This window comes from Panthera uncia, chromosome A2 (assembly GCF_023721935.1).
Source record: "Panthera uncia isolate 11264 chromosome A2, Puncia_PCG_1.0, whole genome shotgun sequence".
Classification (NCBI taxonomy): domain Eukaryota; kingdom Metazoa; phylum Chordata; class Mammalia; order Carnivora; family Felidae; genus Panthera; species Panthera uncia.
Window position 1 is genome coordinate 105,334,749 of NC_064816.1, and position 12,766 is coordinate 105,347,514.

General features: G+C 37.8%; 1 protein-coding gene across 2 annotated transcripts in view; it reads left to right on the forward strand.

Annotated features, from left to right (window-relative positions):
• TSPAN13 (tetraspanin 13) overlaps positions 1 to 12,766 on the forward strand; it is a 105,236-nt gene that overhangs the window by 12,110 nt on the left and 80,360 nt on the right. For both annotated transcript variants that reach the window (XM_049641587.1, XM_049641586.1), the window contains exons 2-4: positions 10,359 to 10,526; positions 11,234 to 11,314; positions 11,948 to 12,061. In XM_049641587.1, the coding sequence (XP_049497544.1) occupies positions 10,359 to 10,526; positions 11,234 to 11,314; positions 11,948 to 12,061 (363 nt within the window). The remainder of the gene's footprint in view (positions 1 to 10,358; positions 10,527 to 11,233; positions 11,315 to 11,947; positions 12,062 to 12,766) is intronic.

Genomic DNA, 12,766 nt, shown 5'->3' on the forward strand with positions numbered 1-12,766 from the left:
TGGTGTGGCTTTTCCATTATAGCTCATCTAATCTCTCTTCTAGAAGCTCTTTTTATGTGATGTACTTTTCTTTGTTTTAAAGAGAAAACAGGAAGGGTTGGTGCTTCCTGCTCATAAAAACATTGCTATTGCGGACTTAACGGATCCATAATCTGTTTTTATCAGTACTCTGTCTCCCATGCGAAGGAAACTATTTGTTATAGATCTAAATTTACTTTCTATTACAATTGGTCTCATAAGGAAACTTGTTATTATTGAACAAAGGATTCTTGCAGTTTCTTTGTCTACCAAGTTCTGGTGACAAACTTAGGCTTTTTAATTATACAGTTAGAATTAATTTTATTGGAATCAATAATTTTTAGATCACTAGTTTGGAAGACTTCATCCAGTCCTATTCTCTTCAAAATTACAAACCAACCATAACATATAATTACCACTACTCAGAAATAAATTGTTGCATTACTATCTTTAAAGGGCTTCTTTTCAGTAAGTCAAAGAAACGCTTATAAGCAAATCTAATTAAAGCCATATCATAAATCTTTGGGTGCTATTTCTACGTAAAAAAAATTGTGTATATTGAGGGCTTTGTGTTACAATGTGTTAGAAACACCAGCCACACAGAACAAAACGTTTATATTGTTTTCAATTATTTTATTTAAAAAAAAAAACGGGCGCCTGGGTGGCTCAGTCCGTTGAGTGTCCGACTTTGGCTCAGGTCATGATCTCACGGTTCGTGAGTTGGAGCCCTGCGTCGGGCTCTGTGCTGTCAGCTCGGAGCCTGCTTCGGATTCTGTGTTTCCTTCTCTCTCTGCCCCTCCCCTGCTTGTGCTCTGTCTCTCAAAAATAAATAAATGTAAAAAAAAAAAAAAATTAAAACAAACAAACATATTTTGGGGGTTATCAGAAAATTGACTAGCCCAATTAAGTTTATGTTTGGCCAAAGTATAGTCATAACTGCAAAGTTTGTTTTGGATTGGACAGTTAAATCTATGGTCTCTTCCATCTTACAGATGAGGATGTATGTGTGTGTGTCAACATGCCTGTGCTTGAGAGCTGGATACAGGAAGGGGAGATAGTGTGGTGTCATTTTCACACATGAGATCATCCAAGTGTGACAGATCTAGAGTGTTGCTTTCTGTTATAAACAAGGGAAGATTCAACAAATTATTGGCTACTGCTTTCAAGTATATACCACCGTTGTTTTAAAGCCTTCCTTTTTCCTAAACGGAAGCAAATTACAGGATAGAATGTGGACAGTACTTGAAGGTGCACAGATGAAAATTAATGTGAAATATTTGAGAAATGAATGAGAATATCTTGATTTATGTGGCTGTGTTTGAGGAATAGTGGGAACAAAGGCTTGATGAGGCAAGTTAGAACAATTTACAAAGGAAGGCACAGCAGGAGAATTGAGAATTGGTGCCCTGGTAAGAAAGGGGATGTTAGATTTTCAAGGCTCATTTAAATTAGGAAATATTTCATGTGCACAGAAAATATGGTAGACTCTTGTGAACCCAACAAGCTACAGATGCCAGTGTTTTGCCACATCTCCCTCTTGTTTAGAAGTACAGGGGTGCCTGGGTGGCTCAGTTGGTTAAGCGTCTGACTTTGGCTCAAGTCATGATCTCTTGGTTTGTGGGTTCGAGCCCTCCTTTGGGCTCTGTGCTGACAGCTCAGAGCCTGGAGGCTGCTTAGGATTGTGTGTCTCCTTTCTCTGCCCCTCCCCCACTCTCACTCTGCGTCTCTCTCAAAAAATAAACATCAAAAAAATAAAAAATAAATAAAGAAGTTCGGTGTTACAATACAGGTAAAGGATCACTCCATTCCCTTTTCCATTTTTCCCCTCTTGAAAGTAGTCACTATTTTAAAATCAACATCTGTCATTTCCATCCATGTTTATATACTTATGACAATTTTAACTATTAACCACAAAGAACATGCGGTGGCTTTTTATGTGTTTGAAAATTGATGAAGTGGTATGTCTTATCAGTATTTATGTAATGTGTTTCATTTCTTTTCTGTTTGAAACTTATTGATTTAATAGAAATAGATTAAAATCATTTGTATTCTACTGTGTGATCACATTAGAGTTTATGAATGTCATATTCATGGTCTCTGAGGTTGTTTTCAATTTTTTACTGTGACAAACAAGACTGCAGGAAAATCCTGATGTATGATGTCTAGTTGGGGACATGGGTATTTCTCTTGGGTATTAATCTAGAAGCAGAATTGCTGGTTTAGTAAGGGATACATTTCTTTAATTTTCCTAGGTGCTGCCAGATTGTTGTGTAAAGTGACTACAAAAATTTACACTTTGACTTAAATGAGTTCTAGACTCTCCACATCATTAGTGTCATCAGGCCTAATTTTTGCATGTGAGATGGTATCCTGTTGTTCTAATTTTTGTTTTCCTGATATATAATGTGATTTAACGTCTTCCGCGTGTTAATTGCCTTTTGGATTCTTCTTCGGTGGATTGCCTATCATTGCCTTTGGCTACTTTACAGTGTGCTTTTTGTCCTTTTAAATTGTTTTGCAGGTATTCTTTAATATTTATGTGCTGGAAATATCCTCTAGTCCTAGGCTTATTCCGAAGTTGTCTGGTGTTTTTTTTTTTTTTTTTATCATGTAGAAGTTTTAAATTTTCACATCAGGTGTAGTGTGATAGGTAAGAACACAGAATCCACAGCCATACAGCCTCTGGCTTCAGATCCCCTCTTATCCCCAGTTCTGTCTCCTCTTTGCTGTGTAACGTTGGGCAAGTTACTTCACATCTCTGTGCATGACTTTCCCCATCTGGAAAATGGAGGCAACAGTATTACCTACCTCTTAGAGTACTAAGTGCTTTATGTAAAGCACTTAGAATACTTCCTTGCACATAGTAAACATTACATTAGTATAATATTTGATTTTGGGGGCGTTGTGTTTAAGAAGTTTTTCTTTAACCACAAAGTCAAAACAGTTTTCTCTATTTTTTCCTAAAACTTTAAGTTTTGCCTTTTATATTTAGGGTTTAAATCTATGGTATTAGGTAGGGACTACTGCTATTTTTTGTTTGTTTGTTTTAATGGGCAGGGAATTGTCATAGGGCTATTAATTAAAGACTACTCTTTCCCTACTTATTTGGAATTCTATCTCCTTCCAAGCCCAGATTATTGGCTTATTTAGTTTTGTGTCAACGACTTGATTTTAATTTCCAAACTGTTACAGTAAGTTGTGATACTTGTTTGGATTTGTAACTTATTTGGTTTTTTTAGTTTTATTTATATGTTTAATTTTACTAATTAAAAAAAATAATAAAACATGCCCAAAAGATGTAGAGTCAGGGTCAGGTTTTGCAGAGTGTGGTGAAAGCAACAAAAAAGAGTCTGGGACAGTTCCTTGTAAGCACTGACAAAGTCAGTTCCATTTGCCACTAAGAGCATTTCTTATGCATAGTGCTGGTGACAGTGCAGCCGGGCTGAGAAAGAGTACAACAGCTATAGCCTTTCTACTTAAGCTTGAAAATGTTCCTAGCCCTTTGGTGACATTTATTCTTCCATGTAAATTAATGGATCATTGTATAAAGTTCTATCCAAAACAAACCTTATTGAGCTTTGACTAGAAATACATTGAATTTGTAGGCTAAATTGGAGGTGAATTGATACTTTATTATAGTCAGCGTTCCTACCCATGAACATGTTACATTTCATTTTAGTTTACTATGTTCTTCAATTAATTTTATAATTTTCTCCATGAAGGTCTTTAATACTTTTGGTAGATTTATTTCTGTGTACCTGATATTTGCAGGGCTATTACAGATCACCTCCGAAAAAATACATTAAAAATTTGGGGCAATGCATGAGCACACTGTTGATGTTTGTATATTGGTCCTATTTATAGCAACTTTTCTCATCTTACCAATTTTAATATTTGCAGTCTCTTGGATTTCCCATGTGGATACTCCTGTTAATATGGATAACGAGAGCTGTGTTTCCTTCTCATCTGTGTTCAGTGCTCAGGCTTACTCAGTTGTCTAAGATCTCCATTACAATGCTGAATAGAAGGGGTGATAGCACCTTGGTTTTATTCCTGAATTTTGAAGGAAAGTTTCTCAGGTTTTATCATGGAGTATGATTTTTGCCTTGGGTTTTTGATGGCTATTCTTTATCAGTTAAGGAAATTTGGGAGAATTTACTCTTGTTCTCATTCTTAGAAAATAATTTTGCTGAATGCCTGTCACCTTTTTTTTTTTTTCCTTTTTTAATAAAGCTTTATTTATCCTTCTTATAATATGCTTTTCTTCTTCCTACTTTCTTTGACTTTGCTCTGTTTGGCTCTTTTTCCAGTCTCTCTTTTTAAATATGGTTTTGTTTTGTTCATATTGTTTTTATTTCTTCTTTTATCTTTTTAGTCAGTTTAAACATAATAATTTTAGGGGCACCTGGGTGGCTCAGTCAGTTAAGCCCCAACTTCGGCTCAGGTCATGATCTCACTGCTTGTGAGTTCGAGCCCCGCGTCGGGCTCTGTGCTGAGAGCTCAGCCTGGAGCCTGCTTCCAATTGTGTGTCTCCCTCTCTCTCTGTCCCTCTCCTGTTCACTCTCTGTCTCTTTCTCTCAAAAATAAATAAACGTTAAAATATTTAAAAAAATAATAATAATAATTTTAGTCTCATTTGGTTAGTTCTAGTACCTCAACTTCTTGGGGACTCTAATTCTTCTTTTGCTGTGTCTGTTGTATCTCTCTAGTGGTAGATTTTTTTTTTTTTCTTACGTGTTTTGTGATTTTTGACAACAAAGTTTTTACTTTTTTCCCTGGGAATGGTGTGAGGGCTAGGACTTGCAGATGTTCCCCCTGAATCATTTTGAATTTGCTTCTGTGAGTTTTCTTTCCCTAAATACCATCACTGCCTGTGATGAGCTTTTATCTGGATTGCTTGGCGTGAAGCTTCCTGCACGTCTGGGTAGTGACATTGAGACTCCATACATTTAGACTACAGACTCTAAGCTTGGAGTTTCTCTTTTTTACAAAAAGCTTTTTAAAGGGACTCAAAATTGTTTGCTGTCTTCCTGGATGTGGTGGTACAGTTTCTATAACTGCTTGCCCTGAAAATATAGCTTTCTGGAAGACCTCATTATGTTAGCGTCTTTAGTTTCACTTCCCAGTCCTGCCTGGTTTGAAACCCAAGTCCCTCCTCTTTAGGGACTCTTCTGATCTAGGAACTCGTTTCTATCCTTCCCATCCAGGAACACCTGCCCACCCCCTACCAGTTGTATGCTTACAGTCTGAGTTTCCATTTTCCCTTCCTTTCTGGCCTGTAGGACTTTCCCATAGTTTTTTAGTGCTCAGCTACATATTTAAACAAAATATTATAATCTTTTTCAATAATTTTTATTGAATTTCAGTCTTTTTAAAGTATTTGTAGTAGGAAAGATTCTATGGTAGCTCGGTTGCCCATTATCCCAGAACCCTCTAAGGTAGGCTGAATATTATCCCTCTGCCCCCAAAGGTGTACATCCTAATCTTTGGATATGGGTTGCTATGTTACCTTACATAGCAAAGGGAACTTTGAAATGTGATTACATTAAACATGTTGAGATGGGGAGATTATTCTGGATTATCTGGGAAAGCCCTGTGTAATCACAAAGGCCCTTATAAGAGGGATGCAGGAGGGCTATCCTCCAAGAAAGAGACCCGCTGAAAAAAATAGGTTGTAGTCTGAGAGGTTTGAATATGCTGCACTGCTGGCTTTGAAGGTGGTGGAAGGAGTTACAGGCAATGGAATGCATGTGTCTTCTAGAAGGTGGAAGGGGCAAAGAAGTGAATTCGCCCCAAAAGCTTCCAGAAGGAATGCAGCCCTACTGACACTGTAATTTAGCTTAGTAAGAGCCATATTGGACTTCTGAGCTCCAGTATTGCAGCAGAATAAATATGTGTTGTTTTAAGCGACTAGACTGGTAGTAATTTGTTAAAGTGACAATAGGGAACTGATATACTTTCTTCAATGTTCTTAAAGGAGGAGTGCTTTGTATTGTTATAGGGATAAACTGACAACTATGTTAGAGACACAGAGAGTAAACTTGGTGAGGAATACTCTTGACAGAGAGCTATATAGAAGGGAGTAGGCTGTTTCTTCCCCTATTAAAAAAAAAAAAATCAGAGCAGAGATACCCACTAGAATGTTCTAGATAATGTTTCCAATAATAGCATAATGCCTAGCCTGAGACCTGGAATATTTTATAGATGTGATAAAGTATCCTTTTCTTTTAGTTGTGGACATTACTTTTCAAAAGGCAAAAGATTCTTATTAATGAGCCTGTAAGTTGGTAGCTGAGAGAGCAGAAGACAGTTTTCTCATTTTGCTGAGATGTTGCTGCTGTACATAAAGGATTTGGTCTGCTAGGAGGGTGCTGACAAGGATACTTGAACACTTTTCTCCAGCTGCATGGTAGGATTTCATTAGTGGCAAAATATTAGGCAGGTTTCTGTAATTGTTAAGCGAGTTGTTCCTGCCTTGTCCAGTGCCAGGCGTGTGAATTGTTCCATATTAGTTTCCTAGGGCTTCTTTGATGAATTACCTACCACAGACATGGTGGCTTAAAAACATTAGACATTTATTCCCACAGTTCAGGAGACGGACACCCAAAGTCAAGGCATCATCAGGGTTGCACTCTCTCTGAGAGCCCTGGGGGAGCATCTCTTCCTTGCCTCTTTCACCTTCAGGTGGCTGGCAGCATTCCTTGACTTGGAGCCACACCACTCTCTGCCTCTGTCATTACGTGGCCAACTCCTCTCTGTGTCTCCCTCTGCGTCTGTCTTATAAGGATATTTATGATGACATTTAGGGTCAACCTGATCATCCTGAATAAGCTCCTCCTTTTAAGATTTTTAATTTAGTCACATCTTTTGCCACATAAAATAATATTCATTCTCTTTTTCTACCATTCTACACTATGGTCATTTTTTGGGCTTACTACCTACTCCTTTACTATTTCTTTGCAGTGTTTGGCCTCCTCTATTTATCTGGATTTTTTGGATTATTGTTATGCCCTCTGACCCATCCTATAAAAATGTCTTATAAAGAGATTGTCCCATTGTAATTTTTTATTCTCTCCTACACTGACTTCTAGAGCAAGGGCTCGCAAACCACGGCTCATGGGCCACATCCATTCCACTGCCTGTTATTGTAGACTGTCAGCTAAGAATGGGTTTATATTTTCAAATGATTGAAAAAAATTAAAGGAAGAGTAATATTTTAGTGCATACAAAAATTACATGAATTTAAATTTCAGTACCTGTAAATGAAGTGTTATTGGAACACAGACCTGCTCATTCATTTGCTGATGCTTTTGTGTTACAGTAGCAGAGGTGAATAGTTGTGGCAGAGACTATGTGATCCACAAGGCCAGATGGTTGCTATCTGGCCCTTTACAGAGAAAATTGGCCCACCTTTGTTCTAGTAGGGCTTGTCCCTGGCCTTTAACGTATAGTGAGCACTAGTCATTTGTTACTGAGTATTTGACTTGTAAGAATGTCATCAACATAGTAAGGATTTGATATGATTCCCAAAAGGATTTTTTAAAACTAGGAGGTTAGTGGGGCGCCTGGGTGGCTCAGTCGGTTAAGCGTCCGACTTCGGCTTATGTCGTGATCTCATGGTCCGTGAGTTCAAGCCCCGCGTCGGGCTCTGTGCTGACAGCTCAGAGCCTGGAGCCTGCTTCGGATTCTGTGTCTCCCTGTCTCTCTGACCCTTCCCCGTTCATGCTCTGTCTCTCTCTGTCTCAAAAATAAATACACATTAAAAAAAAAATTAAAAAAAAAAACAAACTAGGGGGTTAGAAGAAGTGTAATTATTCTATTATTCATGCTTCTGATCTTTTTGGCTCTAAGACTCAAAGAATTAGAGAGTGATAAACCCGCTTCCAAATTTAATTGAATTAGGAAATAGGCATCATACCTAGGAACTGAAGTTGGGAAGTGTGATGGTTATTTTATGTGTCACGTCCAGGCTATGGTGCCCAAATATTTGATTGAATGCTAGTGTATCTATTGATTTGAAGGCACTTTTTAGATTTAACATTTACACTGAATTGACTTTAAGTAAAGCAGATTACCCCATTGTGGTGTGCCTCATCCAATCAGTTGGAAACCTTAAGAACAAAACCCAAGATTTCTTTCTTTTCTTTTTCTTCTTCTTCTTCTTTTTTTTTTTAATGTTTATTTATTTGAGAGAGACAGAGACGGCGTGAGTGGGGTATAGGGCAGAGAGACAGGGAGAGAGAGAGAGAATCCCAAACAAGCTTCATACTGCCAGCACGAGTCTGACGCGGGCTCGAACTTACAAACCCCGCGAGATTATAACTTGAGCCAAAACCAAGACTCAGACACTTAACTGACTGGGCCACCCAGGCACCCCAAGACTAAGGTTTCTTAAAGAAGACAGATTTCTGCCTCAAGACTGTATCATAGAAAGCCTGCCTGAATTATCAACCTGCTGTCCTTGTCCTACAAATTATGGACATGCTGTCCCCACAACTGCATGAGCCAATTCCTTAAAATACATCTCTATTTCTAAATATATATCCTATTGGTTCTCTTGCTTTGGCTAACCCTGACTGATACAGCAGGTTACTGTGATGTGTTGCAAATGTGGAGCATCTGAAGTGTTGGGTCCCACGATGCAGTGAGGATGCTGAGTATAGGCAAGGCAAAGGGCTGTCCCTTCATCAACTCCCCTCGTTCCATACCTTGTGGAAGGAAATGTGTTATATTTGGATACCATAGAGTCAGAAATAAGCTCACTGGTGATGGAGTAGAAGATTTTTTCTCAGTCCAAGATAGCCTGAGGTCCTGAGAAGATGGTAAGAGAAGTGATAAAAACAAGACAGAAGCAAACGGCCTTGCTGATAGGAGAACTGGAGAAAACGAGAGAGGGACCAAGCAACTTCCGGATGGCAAAGTTTTTGAGAATTTCTTCCTTCTTCTTCAACCTCTGAAGACAAAAGCTTTTTGTGTATAATAACTGCAGTGGAGAACACCGAGTCCATGTATCTCCCTAACTTGGTTCTGTCACACTGCACACCGTTTCTTTCTTTCTCAAGTTCTGCTTTATGATAAATGGATAAAAATACAAATAGGTGTCCTATTTGTCAATGTTTGGCAGCTTTGCTTGTGTCTCGACACGTGTAAGAATTTTTAGATACCAGGATATTTAAAATTTGTGTTAATAAACTGTATTTACATATGGAAAATAAAATATTTGAATAAAAATCCATTTGAGTGACTGTTGATTTATATTTCAAAACAAATTTTATTGGGTCTTGAAATGGTGCTAGGAGTATATTTTATGATTTTATGTATTTTAATTCCTCTCAATTGTATTACACTGTCACCTGCTCCAAGAAATGGTTGGCTCCCAATTGAATTGAAGATGCTGTCTCCTTCCTGCCCCACAACACCGACCCCACCCCTCCCACATACCTGTTTGAGCTTTATCTTCTATCAGTTCATCATAATCTTTCTAAGGCATGCTCTTTATTTGCTCTTTTAAAGAAGTAATTGTAACTTTGAGTTTTACAGGTAAGTTTCACTTACCTCTTCACTTGATTTTATTTTATGAGTAAATGATTAGAATGTAAAATAATTTCTTCTTGCTCACAATGCCATTTTACTCAAAATAGTGCAAGTCTCTTGCACTGTTTTTGTCCTAAGAGTTTTAATGATCTTTCACTGTCTGAATTCAAATAGAATACATAATGACATCTAAAGAAGTTATTTTCAACAGTTCCTTGAGAAATTTTGGACTGTTCATAAGGCCTGGGTTCTGAGATAGGTTTCAGGGATATAGACAGGTAAGAAGATGGGAGCCCATTCTCAAGGTGCTCTGAGTCTCCCAGGAGAGACAGGCTTGGCGACAGAATGTGAGTGTGTTCAAGGGAACAGTAGAACCATATTTAAAGAACAGAGTTTATTAAGGATGGGGAAGGTTACAGTGCAACTGGGCTTTGAAGGAAACATAAGTGATTACCATGTGAAGAAATCAACATGTTGGACTGAGATGTATTGGCATTGATAAGTTCTTCATATGCCATTATTTCAAAAGCGTAGGGAGAAATCATATAAAGCTTAGTAAACCAGATGACCTCTGACTCTCCGTAATAATTTCATAGATTATTATTAGTTTTTTTAAAGCATGACTGATTTGTTAAAACAACATTATCTACTAAGATTTGGGTGTATTCTAGTATTGAGTATGAGCAGTCATTTGCAAGATACTGAAAAATGTTCTTGATATTATTCTATAAATTGATGTTTTTCTCCCCTGTTTCTCTTTCCTTTTTCCCCTACCCCATCCCTGGCCCTTTTGGTTGTTTTTGCAGTTGGTTAGTCTGTTGCTAATTGGAATCGCCGCATGGGGCATTGGTTTCGGGCTGATTTCCAGCCTCCGGGTGGTCGGCGTCGTCATTGCAGTGGGCATTTTCCTGTTCCTGATTGCCTTGGTGGGGCTGATTGGAGCTGTAAAACACCATCAGGTGTTGCTTTTTTTTGTATCCTTTTTTAAAAGCCAAATTTTTACCCCAATTGAATTTGTTCTTACCTTTATTGATTATTCTTTCGATAACTTACAACGGATTTGGAATTATCATTAGGAAATTAATTGCCAGACAGCAACTCCTAGCATGCCCTATGTGTATTTGTTGTGTAATCACAACAATTTTTTGTGTAATCAACATTAGGAATGTTTCTTAACAGTGAAATTACTGTATGTTCATATGTTTCCATTTTCTCCTTTTCACATCGTGAAGAGTGTATTCTGAGAGTTCAGTATAGTCCTCTTTATGTGTTGCAAATTCAAAGTTCCGTTGAACTGATTCAGTGACCTATAGACCCTTTCTAGAAGGTTAATATTTGGTTGAGAATTTCAGTGATTGTTTTTTTAGATTTAATAGTAAGAAATCTTACGTATGTTTATCTATACTTATTTCTTGTTTTATACATGTAAAAATGTTTATTATAATATAAATGAAGTTCTGGTATATCAGCTGTTAGTTAAATATTAGTATTTTTTATTATGAACTTATACCTACAGTATATTAATGAAAATAACAATCGTGTGTCTTCTTTTTGAACTTTCTCTAGGTGCCATTTGTTCTGTTTTCTGATTGAATCCCTTCTAGTACATTCTGATGTTGTCAGTACCTCTATTTTATATTATTTTAAGAGTATCAAGAAATGCCTTAACTTCAGTTCTCAGTACATGATTATTCTCTTACTCGTATTCGTTGTTCAGTTTTCTGTATCATGTGCTTGCTTAGCCCTGAACGAGGAGCAACAGGTAAGCAAAGGCATTTATCTCCAGCTTTGTTAGGCCACATAGGGTGTGCAAGAAAAAAGGGGGAGAAATGATTGGAATATAAAATAACTTCTTGCTCAGAATGGCATTTCACTCCACATACCTAACATCTTTTGTTCCCGATTGCCTTCGTGGGGCTGATTGGCGCCCTGAGACACCATCAGGTGTTGCTATTTTTTGCATCCTCAAAGTAGAATTTTGCCTTCCCTGGGTAAAAAGTGCTACTACTAAAAGATGTTCACCCAGTCTTTCCCCACCATTATGCAGTGAAACATTTGTGATTCCATTCTCACAACTACGCTTTCCAAACTCTAGTTGGTAAAAGACTAAGGATCTCTGGGGCAATGGAAAATTTGTCTTGTTTCAGTCTGAGAATTTTTTGAACTCAGTGCTTTTTTAAAAAATGCATGTAAAAATTGAGACTTTTCATTCTTGGGATAGACACAGTGCTTTAATTTTTGTTGCAGATTCAGTTCTTGCCCTTTGAAAACTTCTAATGGTCTTCCAAAGAGTATTTATTTTAGATACTCTCAGTATTAAAAGTTGCAGTCTCTAGCTTTATACATTTTGTCCAGGGATAACTCATTTTAATGCATATACTAATGCATTTTCTAGGGTCAGCTTCTCGAAGTTGGTTGGAACAATACAGCAAGTGCTCGAAATGACATCCAGAGAAATTTAAATTGCTGCGGGTTTCGAACTTATAACCCAAATGACACCTGTTTGGCTGTAAGTACAAAGCATAATGTATTTTTTGGAGATGTATTGCATACAGATGAATAATGATTACTATGAAATAAATGGATTTTCTGATGCTCAGTTGTATTTTTAAAATGCTTTACATATACCATGGACATTATTGTATCATTTGTCCTCAAGTATCTACTGCTAAGAGTGCTAAATATCCCATGGCCCTGCCAGACACAGATGTTTCTGGTTCTGCCCCTAATTCATTCCCATTCTACTCTTCCTAAAACAAGTTGTGAAAGAAAAGTAAGAGCCCATCAGCCTTCAAGATGCAGAGGAGCCGTACAAATATCTTGGTTTTGAAGCATATCAGGGTAGTGGGAGGAGACCTGTCTCTCCTAAATTGTGCTTTTTAACCATTTAAATGTCGTGGGGGAAGGATATGTGGATCCTATTTCCTCCCTCCCTCCTTCCCCATTACAACTGCATGCTCCTTCTGTGTGGGAGCTGAGCTAGCAATGGACAAATTAGAGCCATACTGTTGTCCCAGGCCAGACCCCTGTATGAGGTCAGAGTTGGAGCTTAGCTCTCCTAGGAAGTTCACATGTGTTAAAATTTTGGGGAAACTCCTATAACATCTCTCTGAGCCCTGAACTGGCTTGTCCCTCAATGAGGCCTCTTTCATGGGATTATCAACTTTCTACTGCTGTGGAACACACGAACAACACCCGTGTATTATCTCAGTTT